At 61.3% G+C, this 17591-nt stretch overlaps 3 protein-coding genes across 4 annotated transcripts; 2 read left to right on the forward strand and 1 right to left on the reverse strand.

Moving 5' to 3' along the window:
* The first annotated feature begins 600 nt into the window (after positions 1-600).
* FAAH2 (fatty acid amide hydrolase 2) lies at positions 601-5482 on the forward strand. Its single transcript, XM_065729245.1, is given in 12 exon segments — positions 601-696; positions 698-805; positions 925-1007; positions 1120-1250; positions 1337-1546; positions 1782-1901; positions 2528-2663; positions 3126-3243; positions 3485-3604; positions 3855-3966; positions 4167-4361; positions 4713-5482. Coding segments are annotated over 12 exon segments (1605 nt in total). The 3' UTR covers positions 4889-5482.
* An 849-nt stretch (positions 5483-6331) lies between these two features.
* Positions 6332-9584, forward strand: LOC136044155 (interleukin-20 receptor subunit alpha-like). The gene is made up of 7 exons (XM_065729272.1): positions 6332-6519; positions 6626-6746; positions 7306-7481; positions 7650-7828; positions 8131-8284; positions 8377-8501; positions 8852-9584. The coding sequence occupies exons 1-7, from the start codon at positions 6465-6467 to the stop codon at positions 9413-9415; spliced, it is 1374 nt and encodes a 457-aa protein (XP_065585344.1). The 5' UTR covers positions 6332-6464; the 3' UTR covers positions 9416-9584.
* A 2643-nt stretch (positions 9585-12227) lies between these two features.
* On the reverse strand, positions 12228-16775 carry LOC136044158 (chloride intracellular channel protein 2-like). Of its 2 annotated transcripts, XM_065729275.1 has the most exons (7): positions 16672-16775; positions 14582-14691; positions 14270-14395; positions 13750-13856; positions 13444-13625; positions 13238-13360; positions 12228-12632 (listed from the first exon to the last, which is right to left on the reverse strand). In XM_065729275.1, the coding sequence occupies exons 1-7, from the start codon at positions 16717-16719 to the stop codon at positions 12315-12317; spliced, it is 1014 nt and encodes a 337-aa protein (XP_065585347.1). In that variant the 5' UTR covers positions 16720-16775; the 3' UTR covers positions 12228-12314. The 2 variants fall into 2 exon arrangements, with proteins under 2 accessions (XP_065585347.1, XP_065585346.1); XM_065729274.1 differs by lacking the exon at positions 12228-12632 and having other exon boundaries at positions 12776-13360.
* Positions 16776-17591: the final 816 nt, after the last annotated feature.

Consider the following 17591-nt stretch of genomic DNA (forward strand, 5'->3'; position numbering starts at 1 on the left):
AAGATTATCACGGGAAATGATCCCTCCGAAGCGTTTATCACTGCTGGGGGGGGGGGGAGGAAGGAGCTGCAATAGTGCCCAGCAGGTGCTGCTCACTTTGCTTTAGAAACCATCAGCTCTTGGAAAGGGCAGAGAGCAGCAGGACAGGACGAGGGGTTTTGAGGGAGGGTCGGATGTCAGGGGGAAGCTCTTTGCTATGAGAGCAGTGAGGTGCTGGCACGGGCTGCACAGAGAGGCTGTGTTAGCCCCGACGAGTCCAGATTGAATGGGTCCACGGGTGACCTGGGCTGGTATGAAATGGGAACGCTGGTGGCCCCGCGCGTGACGGGGGGGGTGGAGATCCACGATCCCTGAGATCGCTCCCAACCCGGGCCGTGCTGTGACAACTAACACCCGAGCTCCGATTTCCTCAAGAGGCGGCGACTCCCCGCCCCGCTTCCCGACGCCACGCGTGGGCTCTGAGCGCGCGAGGACATTAAGCCCCACCCCCACAAGAGCGCATCATCCAATCCCACCCCCTTTTGCGCCGCTGACGTCACTTCCGCCGGCCTCTAAGCCCCGCCCCCTTCCCCCCCCCACTCGGGGCGGGGAGCCGCAGTGATGGCGCTGTCCCGCGTGGAGCGGTTCGTGGTGCTGCTGCTGCGCCTCGTGTCCCGCGCGTGCCTGGCGCTGCTGGGGCTGCTTCCCACGCCCGCGCCCCCCACGCGCCGCCAGCCCCGCGCCCCCACGCGCCGTCCCTCCCCCACGCAATGCTCTGCTCCTGCTGCCCGCGCGGGAACTGGCGCGCCGCATGCGGCTCCGGCAGGTGGGTTCGTAGCGGTGGGAGTGGGGGGGGGGGCGCGGATGGGGGGTTGTGCGTGATGCTGCGGTCACGCGTGGTGTCCGGGCCCCGCGCGGTTCCCGCTGAGCGCCCCGCGCTTCCAGGTGAAGTGCATCGAGGTGGTGGAGGCGTACGTGGAGAGGATCAGGGAGGTGAATCCGCTGATCAATGCCGTCGTCAAGGACAGGTAGGGCTCTGCACGCCCGGAGCTGGGCTGTGCGTGCAAGCGGGCGTGCAGACGGCCACGGGAGCTGGTGGGGAAGCCTCTGCCCCACGCAGCTCTCCGTGGTTCCCTGCAGGTTTGAGGAGGCCCTGCAGGAAGCACAGCAGGTGGACCAGCTCCTGGCGGAGGGCCGCGTCGATGACAGCCTGGAGAAGTACCCCCTCCTGGGGGTTCCCTTCACCGTGAAAGAAGCCTTCTCCTTGCACGGTGGGTTTGCTCCTGCTCCTTATGCAGCGAGCACCGTGGCTGTTGCAAGGGGCCCAGAGGGGCAGTGACCCCGTCCCCGTTTGCAGGGATGCCCAACACGTCTGGCCTGGTGAAGCGCCGCTGTGTCATTGCTGCCACGGATGCCGTCGTGGTGGGGCGGATGAAGCAGGCAGGTGCCATCCCCCTGGGGGTGACCAACTGCAGCGAGCTGTGCATGTGGTTTGAGTCCAGCAACAACGTGTACGGGCGCACCAACAACCCCTACAACGTGCAGCACATCGCAGGTGGCAGCTCAGGTGGGCGGCAGCACCTGGCTGGGAGGGGCTCAGATGCAACTGCTTTATCGAGCCAGTGCTTGGGCTTTGCACCTCCCAGGGGTCACAGCTGGCATTGCTTCGGGTGCAGGCAGTGCAAGCGAAATCCCTTCGCCCTGTTTCTCGGCCGTTGCAAAAGCTGGGTGCGAAGGGAATGTCTCCCTTGGGGTGCTGTGTGCTGTAAGCTGCTGTCTGAGCTCTGCTTTCTGCCCTGCAGGTGGGGAGGGCAGTGTCCTGGCAGCCGCTGGCTCCGTGATAGGAGTGGGCTCCGACGTCGGTGGCAGCATCCGGATGCCAGCGTTCTTCAATGGTGTCTTTGGCCACAAACCCACCACAGGTGACACACGGAGGAGGAGAGCTGTTGGGAGGACAGGCAGCTTCTTGCACGGGGCAGACTCGCTGCGTGAGCACAGCAATGGGAAAACGCCCAACGGCCTCGAGTGCAGGGGAGGTGGGAGGGGCTGCAGCCTCGGCGTGGGATGTGTTCCCAGGGCAGGGCTGTGCTGTGTGGGTATCTTCCTGGCAGTGGGGATGCAAAACACGTTCAGCTGGTGTTAGGGGTGCTCAGCTCTGCCAGCCAGCTGCTTGCCCTCCTTGTGCACCTTGGTGTGGGTTGCAAGTACGCCTGGATTCAGCGTTGCAAACGCACTACAAACCCCAGGGCACCGTTAAAAACACCGCAGTCTCATTGCAAAAAGCTGGGGGAGCATTGCAAACACTTGGGAGCGCAAACCCTGGGGCACCACTCCCCAGAGTGGCATTGCAAACCCTGGTGCATCACCACCAGCAATTGGAGCAGCATCGCAGACCCCCAGGACGCCTTTGCAAGACCCTGGAGATCTGTTGCATGCAACCCCTGAGCTGCAGCAGGACACCACGGTGCCAACACTGCTCGCCCCATCAGGCAGCAGTAGCCCTGGGACGTGGCGTGTGGTGACCATCCCCTCTCCCCCCTGCTTGCAGGAGTGGTCCCCAACGATGGGCAGTTCCCCATCGCTGAGGGGGTGCGGAGGAAATTCCTGTGCTCGGGGCCCATGTGCCGCTACGCCGAGGACCTGGAGCCGATGCTGCGGGTCATGGCTGGCCCTGAGGTGCACAAGTAGGTCGCTGGCAGTGCTTCCAGCTCTGCTTCCCTTTTGGAGCTGGCTGGCCTTTTGTCTCGTGCTTGCTTTTTCCTGTTGTTGCCTGATGTTTTTCCGTCCCGACCGCCGTTTGGTGGCCGTGCAGCTGAGCAGTGCTCAGCGTGCATGCATGCAGCAGCAGGGAGCGAAGTGTGGACAGGGCAGGTCCTGCTGCTTGCTGCAGCACAGCGTGTGGCCGTGTTCCCCATCGTTGCTTTCCTTTCTCCCGTTGCAATACGGAGCTGCCATGCTGTCCTCAGGCATGGCCGGGCTCTGTCCCTGCAGGATTTGTTGCAAGGGACAAGGCACTGCAGCAGAGCCGTGCTGGGAGCAGTGGGGTGGGCAAGGAATGGGCGGCACTGCGATGTCCTCAGGAGTGTTTCTGTGCCTGTGAGCAGCTCCAGAGCACAGAGCTGCAAGGAGCCCCGTTCCCTTGGCAGGCTGAAGCTGGATGAGAAAATACTGCTGGAGAAAATCAAGTTCTTCTGCATGGACCACGATGGCGGCTCCGTGTTTGTGTACCCCGTGGACAGAGAGATCCTGCAGGCCCAGAAGAAGGTAGGAAGGAAAACGCAGCAGGACAGTTGACTGCTTTACAGGAGGAGCACGGTGCGAACGTGGGAGTGCTGCAGATGCCCTCGTGAGCAATAACTGTGCCCAAAGCCTTGGGTGCAATTCCTGTTGCAGCAGAGAGGAGCTGCGGGGTGCTCCCTGCCCCACTCCCCTCCCCCCATCTCCGTGGGTTTCGGCTGTGCGTTGTGTCCTGGTGGAAGCACACCTCTCCCTCTGCCCCCAACAGGTGGTGGAGCACCTCGAGAGCGATCTGGGGGTGCAGGTCCAGCGGGTGTCCATCCACAAGATGAAGTACTCCTTCCAGATCTGGTCGGCCATGATGTCCTCGCAGGACAGCGATGGGACGGTGGGTGACACGTGGGGGCACGTTGTGGGGTTTCCACCCCCTTGCAAAGCCACGTGGATGCCACCTCTGAGCTGTGCATCACAGGGCACGCTGCAATTGGGATCTGCGTGCAGTAGCATCCCAGCACTGCTGGGTTAGCAGCACCGCATCACCTCCCCGAGCATCAGCTGCTGCTTTGCAGCTGGGAGAAGTCACAATGTGTGCACAGGGTGCAGGGCAGCAGCAGAAGGTGTTTCGTGTGTGGTTGCAGGAGGCGCAGCGCTTCACGGACCTCCTGGGGGACCACGGGAAACCGGTGTGGCCTCTGTGGGAGCTGCTGAAGTGGCTGGTGGGGATGTCCTCGCACACGCTGCCGGCCATCGGTAAGCACGGGGAGCCCTGCAGTTAACGGGCAGCCCTCGTTAGCAGTGCTGTGCTGGTGGTTAATGAGCTCCATCCTTAAAGCCGTGGGTGCGCTGGAGGCCTTTCCCGTGGCGGCACCTGTGCGTGGTGTAGGGCACTGTGTGGGGTTTTGCCTCGCACCCGGTGGGACCCACAGCCCCGTTCTGCCCTCACCCTGCAGCCCTGGGGCTGACGGAGAAGGTGATGCAGCTCAACCCTAGTGCCAACGCCAAGCTGGTGAGCATGGGGAAGAGCCTGCAGGCCGAGATGGAGACGCTGCTGGGGCCGGACGGCGTGCTGCTCTACCCACCCCACCCCATCGTGGCCCCTCGGCACCACCAGCCCATCTGCATGCCCTTCAACTTTGCCTACACAGGTGAGCAGCTCTGTGCAGGGCTCTGTCCCTAACGACAGGCTTAGCAAAGGGCTCCAAGGGCATGCGGAGGTGGGCATTTCTTTCCGTGCACCCTTGTCCAGAGGGATGCAGCGTGCTCCGGCAGCTGCTCCGTGCCTTGGGGAGCAGCTTGGAGCTCCTTGTGTGCTTCTGCTGCATGTCAGCACCATGCTGCAGTGCTCTCTGGCTTTGGGGCGACGTGGGGATGGCACCTGCAGCTGAGATTCCCCATTCCTGGATGTGCTCGTGTCCATGTGTTATAGAGCTTGAGCCGCTGGTTGGGCTTTAAAGTCCCTTCCAACCCAATCTTGGAAGCCACCTCCTCTCTTCCAGCCATCTTCAACGTCCTGGGGCTGCCCGTCACGCAGTGCCCGCTGGGGCTGAGCAGTGAGGGCTTGCCGCTGGGCATCCAGCTGGTGGCAGCCTCCTACAACGACCACCTGACGCTGGCCGTGGCCCGTTACCTGGAGGAGGCTTTTGGAGGATGGGTACCGCCCGGCAAAGCTTAGCACGGCCTCCAGGAGGCGGGGACGGAGGTGGCCGCGTTGTGAAAGGCGAGGGCGAGGTGCTGACGCCGCAGCATCGTCGTGCTGCGTCATGCCCGCGTCCATCCCGACAACCAAGTTGGTGCCCAGCTCTGTGATTCCTGCTGCTTTGAAGACATGACGGGGAGGAGGAGGAGGCTGGCCGGAGCCGTGGCTGCTGCAGAGCTGGGTGTCTCCAGCCTCTCTTGCCCTCTCCCTGCCTCTGCTTGGGGTGCCCCAGGGCTACCCAGGTCCGTGGTGTGCTGCAGGGGGTGCTCCCACCTGCTGGAGGTGGTGTCGGCTGTGGAAGGGATGAGCTTTTGATCCCGTGAGCCTTTGACAGCACTGAAGAGCTCTTGGAATGCTCTTTTCCCTGTGCTGGGATGGCTGAAGCATCCCCTGCCCCATCCCTGTGGAGTCACCCACTCTGACCGGCATCCCGGGCCCCCCCCGCCTCACTGCCATCACCCCCCACGAGTGACACACCGTGGCCATTTGGGTTGGTAGCTGTGGCTGGGGTGGGGTTGGCAGTGTGAGATGTTCTCCATGAGGATGCCATTAAAATCCGTCCGTCCAAAGGCTGCGTGTCCTCGTGCCAACACTGTCCCCAAGGAGCCCACCCGGCTCTGGGGAGGGGGAGTATCAGCCCTTGAAGGGGGGGGGGGGGGGGGGGGGGGGAGAGCTGTGCACCCTGTGCTGCTCAGAGCTGATGTGTGGGGAGCAGAGGGCACTGCTGAGCTGGCAGCGAGGTGACACGGGCAATGAGGAAGAAACAGAGGAGAAACCTGACCGGGGGGGTGAAGGGGGGGGAGGAAAAAAAAAAGGAAAAGCACAGCACCTCGGCACCGTCACGGGACACATCCGGGCACAGCTGGGCCGGGCACGGAGCACACCGGTGGCAGTAGGCGGCACGGGCTGGGGCTCAGCCCCTCTCCCCCCATCCCCACCCCCCCCTCCCCGGCTGGGTGTGCGGGGGGATACGAGTGACTGCGGGGAGGGAGCGGCAGCACGGGATGGCAAAGGGGGCTGGGGAACAACGGGGGAACGGAGCCGGGGGAACGGAGCCGGCTTTGTGAGCGGTGGGTAAAGAAAAACAGCGTGGTTTTGGGGAGAAGCCGTCCCGTCGGGTTTAGGCGCTGCGCGGCTCGGTGGGGTGCCGGGTTTTTTGGGGTGCCCCGTATCTTCAGCGTCTCCTGGTGTCCGTCCTGTCGCACCAGGGCAGCACTGAGCCGCCTCTCGGGACAGTGCTGCTGTTTCCTGGGACGCACCCGCGGCACCGAGCACCGGGCGAGCGGAGCCAGGCGGTCCACGAGCTGTCCCCGTGTCACCGCAGCCCCGTGGGGACAGCGCAGGGTCCCCACCTCTGTGCAGTGCACCTCCCGTGCTTGCAGCCGGCGTCGTGGGGAGGGCTGTAGCTTGGGAGAGGGGGGGGGACAAATAAGGCCGTTGGGGTTTCTTTTCCTTCTCCCAGGTCTTGGCTGCCCATGGTGGTCGCGGGTGGCCCGAGTGCTCGGGCACGCCGTGGGACCCAGCGTGGCCATGTAGGGCAGATGGGGACGGGATGAGCCCCGCGCTGCGCCTGCTGCTGTCCCTGGCTGGCTGCACCCTGCTGCGGGGTGAGTCCTCAAAACGTGCCTGCGGGGACGGTGGGTGCAGTGTGGCCAAGGAGGAGAAGGGCACGCTGCTGATGGGGTGCTGCCGGGGTCCCTCTGCTCCCCCCAGGCACCCCGCTGCCCCCCCGAGGAGTGTGGCTGTGGGCTCAGAACTTCCACGTGCAGCTGCGGTGGGAGCCGGACCCACGCGCGCCCAACGGGACCACGTACCAGGTGGAATGGAGGAGGCGGTAGGTGGAGCCTAAGGATTGCTTCCCTGCAGCAAACATCCCATAATAATGCAGCGGCAGGGTCAGCTCAGGAGATGCCGGGGCCCACAGCCCACCTGGGCACACTGTGCTATCAGTCGCCCCGTTCCCTCTGTTGGTCCCCATCAAGGAGAGAGGGTTTAGGTTTCTTTTGATTTAGCCTCCCTGGGTTTGTTTTTTCTCCCTTTGTGATCAAATGGAATCTCTTCAATCCGTTCAATCCATCTTCGTTTCAAATCTGCTGCCCTTCCACCTGGCTCCACCACGGAGGCCATCACTCCTCTCCATGTGGACAGGGTCCCCCTGCTCTGAGCCTGCTCCTTTTGGGGCTGAGCCTTCCCGACCCTCAGCCCCATCCCACAGATACCCCAAGCATCAGTAGCTCTCCTCAAGGAGCTCGCCCTCTTGCTCCTCCTCCAGCACACAATAAGCCACCGCTGCTGTGCAGATGTTTCTTGGTGCTGCCTGACCCCAACCCTGCCTGGCCAGGTGGGGTGGATGGGTGATGCCTTTCCTCTCCTGTCTTTGTCTCCATGGTCAGAATCTCTCGCTGGACCAGGGTAGAAAACTGTGATGGGAACAGCACCGGCTCATCCTGGGTGTGCGGGCTGCATTGCGACGACATCCATGGCATCTACTGGGTGAGGGTGAGAGCGGTGCAGGATGGTGAGCCGTCCCCATGGGTCCGTTCCAACGAGCTGCTGCCATACAGAGACAGTAAGGAGCCTTCATCCACATCCCTGCTGTACTCGGGGGGAGGGTCCTGAGAGAGGTGGGGCAAGCATCGTTCCTAGAGAATGCCCACTCCTGGAGAAATAAGACTCCCACCTCATGTTTTGAAGGGCACAGTGCTTCCTCCTTTTTATTTTTTCTCCCTCCCTACAGCAACCGTTGGCCCCCCCACCTTGTCCTGGCAGCTCCAGGGCCATAACCTCAGTGTTGACCTCAGCGTGCCGCTCACCCCGTACCGGAGCAGGGACGGATCCTACAAACCTCTGAGCAGAGTGCTGCGGAAACTGCGGTACCACCTGCGTCTGTACCACGGGGATGTGCTCCAGCAGGAGGTGTGTGGAGGGGTGGGGGCCCGAGGGGGGGCCTGGGGGCCCGAGGGGGGGGCCTGGGGCTGCTCTGGAGCCCATATCCCATTGTGTTGGGGTGATTGCACGAGGGCTTGGAATGGGTGGTGCCCGTAAGGTTGTCCCACATGTGAACAAGGGGATAGGAGACAGGGATGGTTTGCATCCCAGAGATGGGTCTGGGGGCCCCTTTCAGACTGCGTGCGTGGTAAGGATCGAATGGTGATGGGATGGGAGCATCCCATCATCAGCACTCAGCGGGCATGGGGACCTTGGCCCTGGGCTTGCAGGTGCCGTGCCGAGGGACCACCAGGAGAGCACCGTGCACCTTCGGGTTCCTGATGGCCAACACGCGGTACTGCGTCCGCACGGTGGCGGTGGGCATTGCCCCACAGCGGAGCCGGGAGGCCGAGCAGTGCCTGCTGACACCGGCGGGTCCCGCAGGTGAGTGTTCAGTGTCACTGAGGGCACGGGGCAGGACGTGGGTCACGCACCCCACGTGGACCCCTCTGCTGGTGGGGGGGCTGTCCCTGCAGGCTTCCCCTGGGTGCTCCTGGCCGTGCTGCTTGCTGCCCTGCTGCTGCTGAGCGTGCCTGCTGTCTGCCTGACCTGTGTGTACGCCTTCCCGAAGCCCTCGGAGACGCACTTCCCCAAGACCCTGGTGAGTGACCGCCGTGCACAGGGGGCTCTCGGGGTCCCCACCCCTCTGCTCAGCCCGCTGCCCTCGGCCTTGCTGCGAGGTTCTCAGCTGTGCATCCCCATCCCCCCGTGGCAGTGCTCAGCACGTCCCACTGCTCCCCATATTCCCGTGACCCATTGCTGGGGGTGACACGGGTGTCCTGCCAGGCCGAGCAGGTCCCTGTGCACCACAGGGGGAAGCATCCCACTGCTTAGCCCACCCTGGTTGTATCAGTGCCAGGGATTTCTTGTGTGTGGAGCTGTGTTCTGTGTGCCACGAGCTGTCCAGCACCAGCACCGGATCTGACCGCTTTGCTCCTCACTTCCCTCCAGGCTCTGCTGCCCGGCAGTGCTGCAGTGCCCACCTTGGAGCTGCAGGAGGAGGCACCAGCCCGGCTGCTGCCAGCCCCCAGTGACCCCCCAGCGCCCACAGCCCCACTGCTGCTGGGGGAGCAGCGCTGCCAGGAGAGGAGCGGTTACTGCCCCAATGGGTTTGGGACGGAGTGGCACGAGAGTGGGGCTGCACCCAGTTCCCAGCCAGGCTCCTGGGTGCCAGCACAGCAGGAGGATGAGGAGGATGAAGGCGATGAGGATGCTGAGTCGGTGTCCCTAGCCGGCAGCACATTGGATAGGGACTATGGGATGTCAGAGTCGTGGCTCTCCCCGCACCTCCAGCTTTATTCCGCAGCTCTGGGAGCGGGTGGCAGCCTTCCTCCCGCCCTGCACACCATCAGCTTCAGCCCTGGAGAGCTGCAGGAGGGCACGGCTGAGTCCTGGGTACCACTGAGCTCTGTGAGGTTACCGGGGATCGAGCTGGGGGTGGGTGACAGTGGCATGCAGCAGGGGGGCTGTCCCTGTGCCATGCTGGGTGCTCCTGAAGCAGAGCGTGAGGGGTAGGTGCTGCCACCCAGCCCCCACATCTTCCTTTATCCCCCTCATACGTGTGTGAATGGTGTACATGGACTGATGCAAGGCTGTGGGTACGCACACACGGACATCTGTTTGTTAGAGACCTGAATTTATCAGGACCGTGCGCTGTTATTACTATTTTTTTTTAATAACACTAATTTATTACTGAGAGCTGGGCCCAGGGCTCACTGCTGGCGCTCCGTTCATCCCTTCGTGCTCTGTGCCACCCACCCCGGGGGGGGGGGGAAGCAGCAGAAGAGTGCGAAACAGAAAAGGTGAGAGCGGAAAAAGTCGAAGCGTGCTGACATTTGGGCGGCTCGGCTCCCCGGGGTTTTGGTTTTGCATGGGCTGGGAGGTGTGAGGCATCGCAGGGCGGCGTTTGGGGGATGCTGCTTTGAGGAGTTTCACTTCAAAGCAATGAGGAGAACGCAGCTGGCAACGGCTGGCTGTGAGAGACAGCCCACCGGGGGCTGGCGAGGGGGTGGTGGTTCGTATTGCTCACACTCAGAGCTGTCAGACCATCCGAATATCGGAGTGGGGGAGGGCTCTGTGCCGCGTGGGATGCAGCACCCAGCCAGCACGGGCGCTGCCGGTGCGATGGAGCCGGATTCAGCTCTCCCATTTTTGCCTTAGAGCCCAGGAAGGGTTCTGCTTGGCTTCAAGGAGATGAACGGACACGCGAGGAGCAGTTCTGGGGGTGGTGACCTCCCCCAGCGGCCGTGGTGTCACAGCCCAGGACCACCACCCGGCACTCGTGGGGCCGCGCCGCTGGGATGGGGCAGAGCCGGACCCCACGCGACGGTCGTGGGCTGTGGGAGGTGGGTTTAGGAGGTGTGCAGGGGGTGGGTGCTGCGTCCCGTGTTCCGTACGGATGTGACCCACGGTCCTCGGCCGCGAGGCGGCCCCGCAGTGGAGAGCAGAGCGTTCCCCATCGCACGGGTTGGGATGGCAGTGCCCTCCTATGGGGACGCGCAGCAAGTGCCGGCAGTCGGGGTGGATGTGCCGGCAGAAGACGTGAGAAAATGGCTATTCCCCGAGGAAAGCCCGTTCTCTGCCACCCTGCCCACTGCTCGTTTCCCACGGAGAAAAAGAATTGGACATTTAAGCCAAAAACCTCCACGCTCCTGCACTGAATGGGGTTTGCACCACGTTGGGCCAGAGTTCCCTCCCTTTGCATTGACAGATGCGTGGATCCGTGAGCTTTGCCCAAATGTTGGCCCCACATTCCCCTCCCCAGCCCCACCAGAAGTGGGGTGCACCTCGGCAGCCTCTCCTACTGCCTCCTCCCCCAGCACAGCACACCCTGCAGCAGCTCTGCTCTCCCCAACCCCGAAAGCAGTGGAGCTGGAGCGGGGTGAGCTCTGCCCATCACAAAACACTGCTGCTGAATCAGGGGAACGAGAAGCCTCCCGTCTCCTCTCGCCTCCTGGCTGACTCACGGGGACTTCCAGAGCTTTAGCAACGCCATCACATGTCTGACACGGAAAATACCCAAGCCGAGTGCTTGGGAATTTCTCTGGAGTGTGGTGGGAGCTTGCTGGGGTCATGCACGGTCAGGAGCTGGTGGAGCAATGGGTGAAAGGGATCTGGAAAGCACCACAGCCTGCTGGCTTCTGAGGCAGGACAAGCTGGACGCCCCAGGCTGAGCTTAACCCTTTGCAGCCGCAGCAGCACGGCCAGGCAGGGTGCAGAGCTGACTTTCATGGCAGTGGGAAGCTCGGTGGCCCATGGGAACACTCCCCACCTGTCCTGAACTACAGCTCTGCGTAGCATCTTCACTGGGGTCCGTAAGTGAGCAGTGGGTGAGCTGGATCTGGAGGGGCATGATGACAAAGCATCCCACACCAGGACCAATGTTGTCCAGTAGCTCCATTGGTGATCTAGATGGTGGGACTTCAGGCGGCTTGCAGGTGGCATGGAGACGGGATGAGTGGCCCCAAGGGGTGGTGCTGGCATCCAGGGGGACCTGGGCAGGCTGGAGAAGGGCTCTGAGGGACTTCGTGGGGCTCAGCAAGGAGAAATGCAATGTACTGCCCCTGGGGAGGGACAGCCCCCAGCAGGAGATGCTGGGGAGGCATGTTAGAAGGATTCCCCTCCGCTTCACTGGAACCAGTCCCCACATCAACAGGTGACCTGGCTGGTGGGGCAGCAGCTTCCAGCAGGACCCCAGCCATCCCAGAGCCTGGAGCAGGCTCTGATTGAGCTGAATGGAGTAAGCCAGGAGCACCAAGCTCGTGGCAATGGGGAGTGCCAGAGCTCGGGGTCAGCTGGGCATGAGGGTGGGACTGGTGTGGGGTCAGTTATGGAGGGAGGGAGGCACTGAGCAGCAGAGACAGAGCAGGACCCTCAGCAACCCAACATGAGCAGTGTGTGCCCAAACCCAGTGGGTTCTGGGGCCCACGGGTCACCTACTGAGGGGACACAGAAATCAGGGCTGGCCTTGGGGTGGAGGGTGCCCACCGTGTGGATGGAGGCATCCAGATCACAAACTGTGCTGCTAGAAATGGCTTCAAAGGCTGTGGGATCAGGTGGCATCCACACAGCCAAGCAGCACGGCAGCCCCTCACGTGAGCAGCAGCTTCACCTTTCTCTGCCTGCTTGCTTCTGGCAGTCCTGCATCACCAAATGCAGGGCATGGGAGGAGCCCTGCGTGCACGGGGGACCCCTCCTTCCCTCCACCCAGCTGTGCCCAGATGCCACGTGCTGACAATTCACAAGCAAGGCGTATTAAAATAAAGTTTATTGCTGTCCTTAGTTACAAAACAAAAGAAAGAAAAAACAAACAAACAAAAAAAACCCCACCAAACAACCCAGAACTCATCAGTAAAAAAAGAAAACAGTCCCCAAACCCAGTGCTGTCAGAAGCAGGCTTGCAAGGACACACCTTTTAGTGCAAAGAGGGAGGTGGCAGTGAGAGCTGGCGGGTGGCTCTGCCAGCAAGGGTCTGCATGGGACCCTCACACTCACTGTACAGTATTTGTTGCTGGCCATGGGGGCTGGGGGGGGGGGGGCTGTGTTGGCTGAAACCCTGGAAAGAGCTGGAGGCGTGGGGAGGGAGGGTGGGAGGTTGGGGGTTTGACATCTCTGGCACTGGAATGGGAGGAATGATGCCAACCAGGGAGTACAGGTGGGACCAAAGCTGCCCAGGTGGACGTGGCAGCTGTTGCCTGGAGCTGCGCTGTGGGAAGCAGAAGGATGCTCTGCTCTCTCCAGGTGAGGTGGGGAGGAGCTGATGTGGAGTAGGAAGGTAGCAGTGGCCAGGTGCTGTGTGCTGGACCCTATACCCTGGAGCTGCAGATCTATTAGGAGACCCCACAGTGCCCTCCATCCCCACAGCCAGCACGTCCCCAGCATTTCCCTGCCCTGATGTCCAAGTGAGGAGATGGATGCACGTCATCAGTTACCACCACAGAGGAGCTTACAGAGCCTGGATGTCTCGGGGAAGAGACAGCCCAAGCACAGGAGGTGGTGGGACCTTGCAGGGCCGTGCTGTCCCCTCCAGCAGAGGTGGGACACACTGGGAGCTCTCAGCTCCTCCACGATAAGCTGAGCTTGGCTTTTCCCATCGTGTGCTGGGAACACAGTTGCCCCCACAGCCACACGGTGACCAGTCCGTAGATGCGGTCTATGCTGGTGGCACGTGGGGGCTGCAAAGCAAGGCGCTCTTTCCAAAAACTGGGATGCAGGGATGCCATGACCCCCCCCCCCCCTCCCAGCCCCACTCATGGCCAGGGTTTGGTGGGAGGTGAGGGACCCAGGTCCCACAGCGGGCTAGGTCATCTTCCTGGCCACGCTGGCGTAGGTGTGCACGATCTCCTCGTCTGCAGGACACGTGTGGCTGAACTCATCGCAGGCGTAGGCGTTGTTGAGGTAGCGCCAGACGCCCGTCATGTCGGCCGGGATCTCGAAGTCACGGTACTTTTTGGCTGCAATCTGGAGGGGAGAATGAAGCTGAGATCCCCTCCAGCACCACCCTGAGCAGTGAGCACCCCAGATTTGGCACTGGGAGCCCTTACCTTGATGATGTGCAGCTTGGGCAGCAGGTTGCAGTCAGCCAGCGTCAGGTGGTCCCCGTCCAGGAATTTCCTCTTGGAGATGGTGATGTCCTCCATGCTGTCCTGGTCGATCTCCTCTGGCAGTGGAGTGGTGAGGTACTGATCCAGCCGCTGAAACTCCCGCAGCAGAGCCTTCTCCAGGTCTGGGCAGGCAGGGAAGAGCACTGCATCATCCGGGGGCCCAGTTCCCATCCCCACCCTGAGGCTCTACCAGGCTGAGCCTAAGGGAACAAAGCCCTAGCTCCATCCCCAGCCCCCAGTCCTTACTGCTATTTGCTTCTTTGCGTGAGTTCTTGATGTACGCTGAGAACTTGGCGAAGATGTCACTGCCCACGTCGAAGGACTCCTTGTACTTGGGGCTCAGATGTGGGTACCTGGAAGGAGATGCCAGCATCAGCGTGGTCCTCAGCTGGGGGATCCTGGCACCCACAGCTGAGCAGCTGCAACGCCTTAAGGAACTGCAGCTGCTGCATCAGCACGGCTGTTTGCTGCAGGGCAGGAACCGTGGGGCATGGGGACACTGCCCCGGGGTGCTGCACAGGGGCTGACACGTGCGAGGAGGATGCCAACGAATGCACTCAGCACTTCCTCTTTTGCGTAGGGCAACGAGCAGGGGGAGGTGGGGGCACCTCCCATCCCCACCCTGACAGCTCCCAGGGAACCCTCACCCCACCTCTGCTGCTCTTCATCCCGTTGTTCCCCAAACCATACTGTCCCGCAGCCCGGATGCTCCCCTGCCTCAGTTTCCCCATCCGACCAGCCCCACACAACGTGGGTTTGTAGTTACATGGGTGGGCACAGGGTCTGCTCCAGGAACTCCTCGATCTTGATGAAGTCGGTTTTCAGCTCCCGGTTGAACAGCAGGAAGGGCGGGTTGGTGCCTGGAGCTAAATCTTTCAGCTCCTCTGGTTTCCTGGAGCAGAGAAAGGAAGGGAGAAAAGCTGGGGGGAGCACACCAGGAGCTCTGGTCTGGGCTCTGGGAGGTGCCCCCCAACTTTTGGTTTCTTAAATCCACGCGTGTCTTAAATCCACTTTAATCCAAAGTGATGCACGTGGCTGGAGGACAGGGACCACCCATACTGGGGTGCTGGCTCCTCACCTGGTCATGTCCACCGTGGTGACGTTGAACTTCACCCCTTTGAGCCACAGCACCATGAAGAGGCGCTGGCAGAAGGGGCAGTTCCCGATGTTCTCTCCATCCAGCCCAGCCTGAGGGGAGAGCACAGAGGTCAAACCCTGTCCTGAGATGGAGTCGGGAGGAGAGGAGGAGGAGGTGAAGGAGGATGGACAGCGCATGGGAGAGGAAGGGAGGGTCAGCTTGGCTGGGACGCCGGGCTCGGAGGGGAAATGTGCTCATGTTTGCCAGGAAAAGCATAGCTTGTTTTTGTCTGCTGCACTGCACAGCCTCAAAGCAGCCAAGCAAGAGGTGTGAGCATCACCCGGCCCCAGCCAGGAGAAGGGGTTGGGGAGCACAGCCACCACCAACACCTGGAGGAGTGTTTGGGCTGCAGGTGTCCTGAGGGGGCCTGGCATGTCAGGAAACATCCTCAAGTCTGTCCCACTCTGATGCTATCAAGCATCTCCGCTCCCTTTCCGTCCTCCACAATCCCTAGCAAGCCAACACCAATGTCATATCCCTTGGAGCACCTCCAGCTCCGGCAGCTCAGTGTGGCTGTCCTGAAAGGAAAATCAGGATGGCCTCTGCAGGAAACAGAAAATAAACCTTAGCCAGGCCCATCTGAGGATTCTTGGAGCCAAATGTTATCGGGAGGAAGCTCCACCAGCACTCATGGCACCAAGCAGTGGGGGGGGGAAGTCATTGCTCCTTGCTTCCCTCTCCAGCAAGAGCCTCTTCCTCTGCTCAGCTAGAGCTCCTGTGGTCCCCAGTGACTGTACGCCTTGTTTTCCCCTCCAGATGATTCAGAAACCCCTTCAGATGACGACAGAGCCCATCCACATGGTGGAGGAAAGCCTCCAGATGATGGAAGAATTCTTCTCGAGGATAGAGAATCCCTCCAGACAATGGCAAAGCCCTGAAGATGATAGAGATCCCTTCCTCTAGATGATGGAGATCCCTTCCTGATGCTGGAGAATCCCTGAAGATGATGGGAAGCCCTGCAGCCAATGGATGAAGGCAGCCTGGGAGGTGCAGGCTTTCAGCCCCCACCCGAGGCCCCACATCTGCACAAGGCATCAAAACCCCAAAGTTGCTCACAAGTTCCGGTGGTTTCTCTCGGTGCGAAGCAGCGCGGGGAGGAGGGAGCACACTGTGAGCCACATCGCCCCAGCACCACCTGCACCCACCCAAAATGTGACCCCGAAAGAGCCGGGGGGGCACCTGGGGGTGGGCTGTGCAGGGATACCACACAGAGCATGTGGAGGACAACGCATACATCAGCTTGCTAATGGGCGTGCAAGAGGGGGGGGTTTGGTGCTAAATTAAGATTTAGGGGAAGTCCTGAGCTGTCATTTTGTTTTCTGTTTCCCTTCCCTCCAAAACCCCCTTCAATGTGCTGTTGCCATCACAGCAGCCACACACACGTCCTCCTCCCCACCCCCCACCCCACCCCCCCCCAGCCATCCCGGGCCAAAAAGAGGTGCAGAAGAAGGAATGTGAGACCCGAATTCTCATCCCCAAGCAGAAGCATTGCGAGGGGCTCAGCCTGGGCTCGGTGCATGGGGAGCATTGCTTTGGGAAGAGGGGATGAGGCAATGCATCCCAGCACCGATATCTGAAGAGGGGAGAGGAGACTGCAGATGTTTGTTTGGAGCGGAATGTTCCCGAGGAAACACTTGAAAAATTGCTCAACAGAAGGAAAGAAAAATAAATAAATAAATAAATAAATAAATAAAAGGGAAGAAAAGGAAAAAAAAAAAAACAAAAAAAAACCAGCACATTTTCTAGTGAATAATCCTCAGGGCTGAGCGAAGGAGCTGCCCCATCCCACCCACGCTGGGGCACCCACTCCTTTTCCCAGCCCCACTGCGCTGTGCTTCCACCCTGCTGTTGCTTTCCCAGCACGGTTTTATCTCTGCACTTCTGGAGCTGCTCACCCCTCTGCTCTGCTCTAATTGTGCTTTCCAGGGGGTGCACGACCACCTCTGGGGCTCCCCACACCCCCCAGCTGGCTGCCAACCCACACAGACGCCCCGAATCCCCGCTGCCCTCGTGCAACACGAGGAGCCCACCTTGACGAAGAGCTCGATCTCGGGCTCCTTCACCGGCCGGCTCTCCATCGCAGGGAGTGCAGTGTGGGGAGCTGCTCACTGCTGCGCTGAGTTGTGCCTGTGCTCGGGGTGGGCCGGGACTGGGGCTCGCCCTTTCCTTCCCGTCCGAGGTGGGGAGGAGCGATGGGGTGCAAGGAGGGGGAAGCTGCGGGGCCTCCCAGCTGTGACTCAGCATGCATCTATCAGGGAGGCACTGACGGGTCCCCGCTCAGGCTATCGCTCCCTCGCAGGCGTCTCAATCACCTCTCCAATGGGAATAGGGTTATTTTTTTTGCACAGGAAGCATCTTTACCATCCTCCAGCCTGCTTCTTTCTCTCTGCCCGAGCTTCTCGCTGCCACCTTGCTGGATACCATGGATATAGGGCACGAGCACGATGCCACAATGCCCACCCCGCTGCTCGGGGACATGGGGAAGCGTGAAGGGCAAGCCTGGCTGCTTGCCACCCCCTCCTCGCAGACAGCCTTACACAGGAAGGCATTGCAAAAGACCGAACCACGGCCCTGTTCCTGGAATTTGAGCTGTTTCATGGGAAAGATGCCTCCCTGCTTTCCTCCCTGGGGTGCGTCCGGGTGGGACTGGCTGCTGTGGGGCCGTGCACTCAGCCCCCAGCTTTGCACAAAGCAGGGATTTTGTTGCTCCCCACTTGCCCCACTCCAGCTCGGATAAGCTCAGAACTTTCTGCGAACAATCTGGGAATGAAGAAAGCTTCCTGCTGCTGCCCAGCACAGAGCAGCCCTTCCCTTCCTCCCCAGCACTCAATGACCGGACATGTGCTGGGACGCAGACTGCAGCACACGTGTATCCTCCTGGCCACACACAGAAAGCGGGGTGCAGGCTGGGGACCCCACTGCTCTCCTCCACCTGCTGCACAGCCCTCAA

Source organism: Cyrtonyx montezumae, unplaced genomic scaffold (assembly GCF_038088225.1).
Source record: "Cyrtonyx montezumae isolate F1298 unplaced genomic scaffold, pur_monq_1.0 scaffold_11, whole genome shotgun sequence".
Classification (NCBI taxonomy): Eukaryota; Metazoa; Chordata; class Aves; order Galliformes; family Odontophoridae; genus Cyrtonyx; species Cyrtonyx montezumae.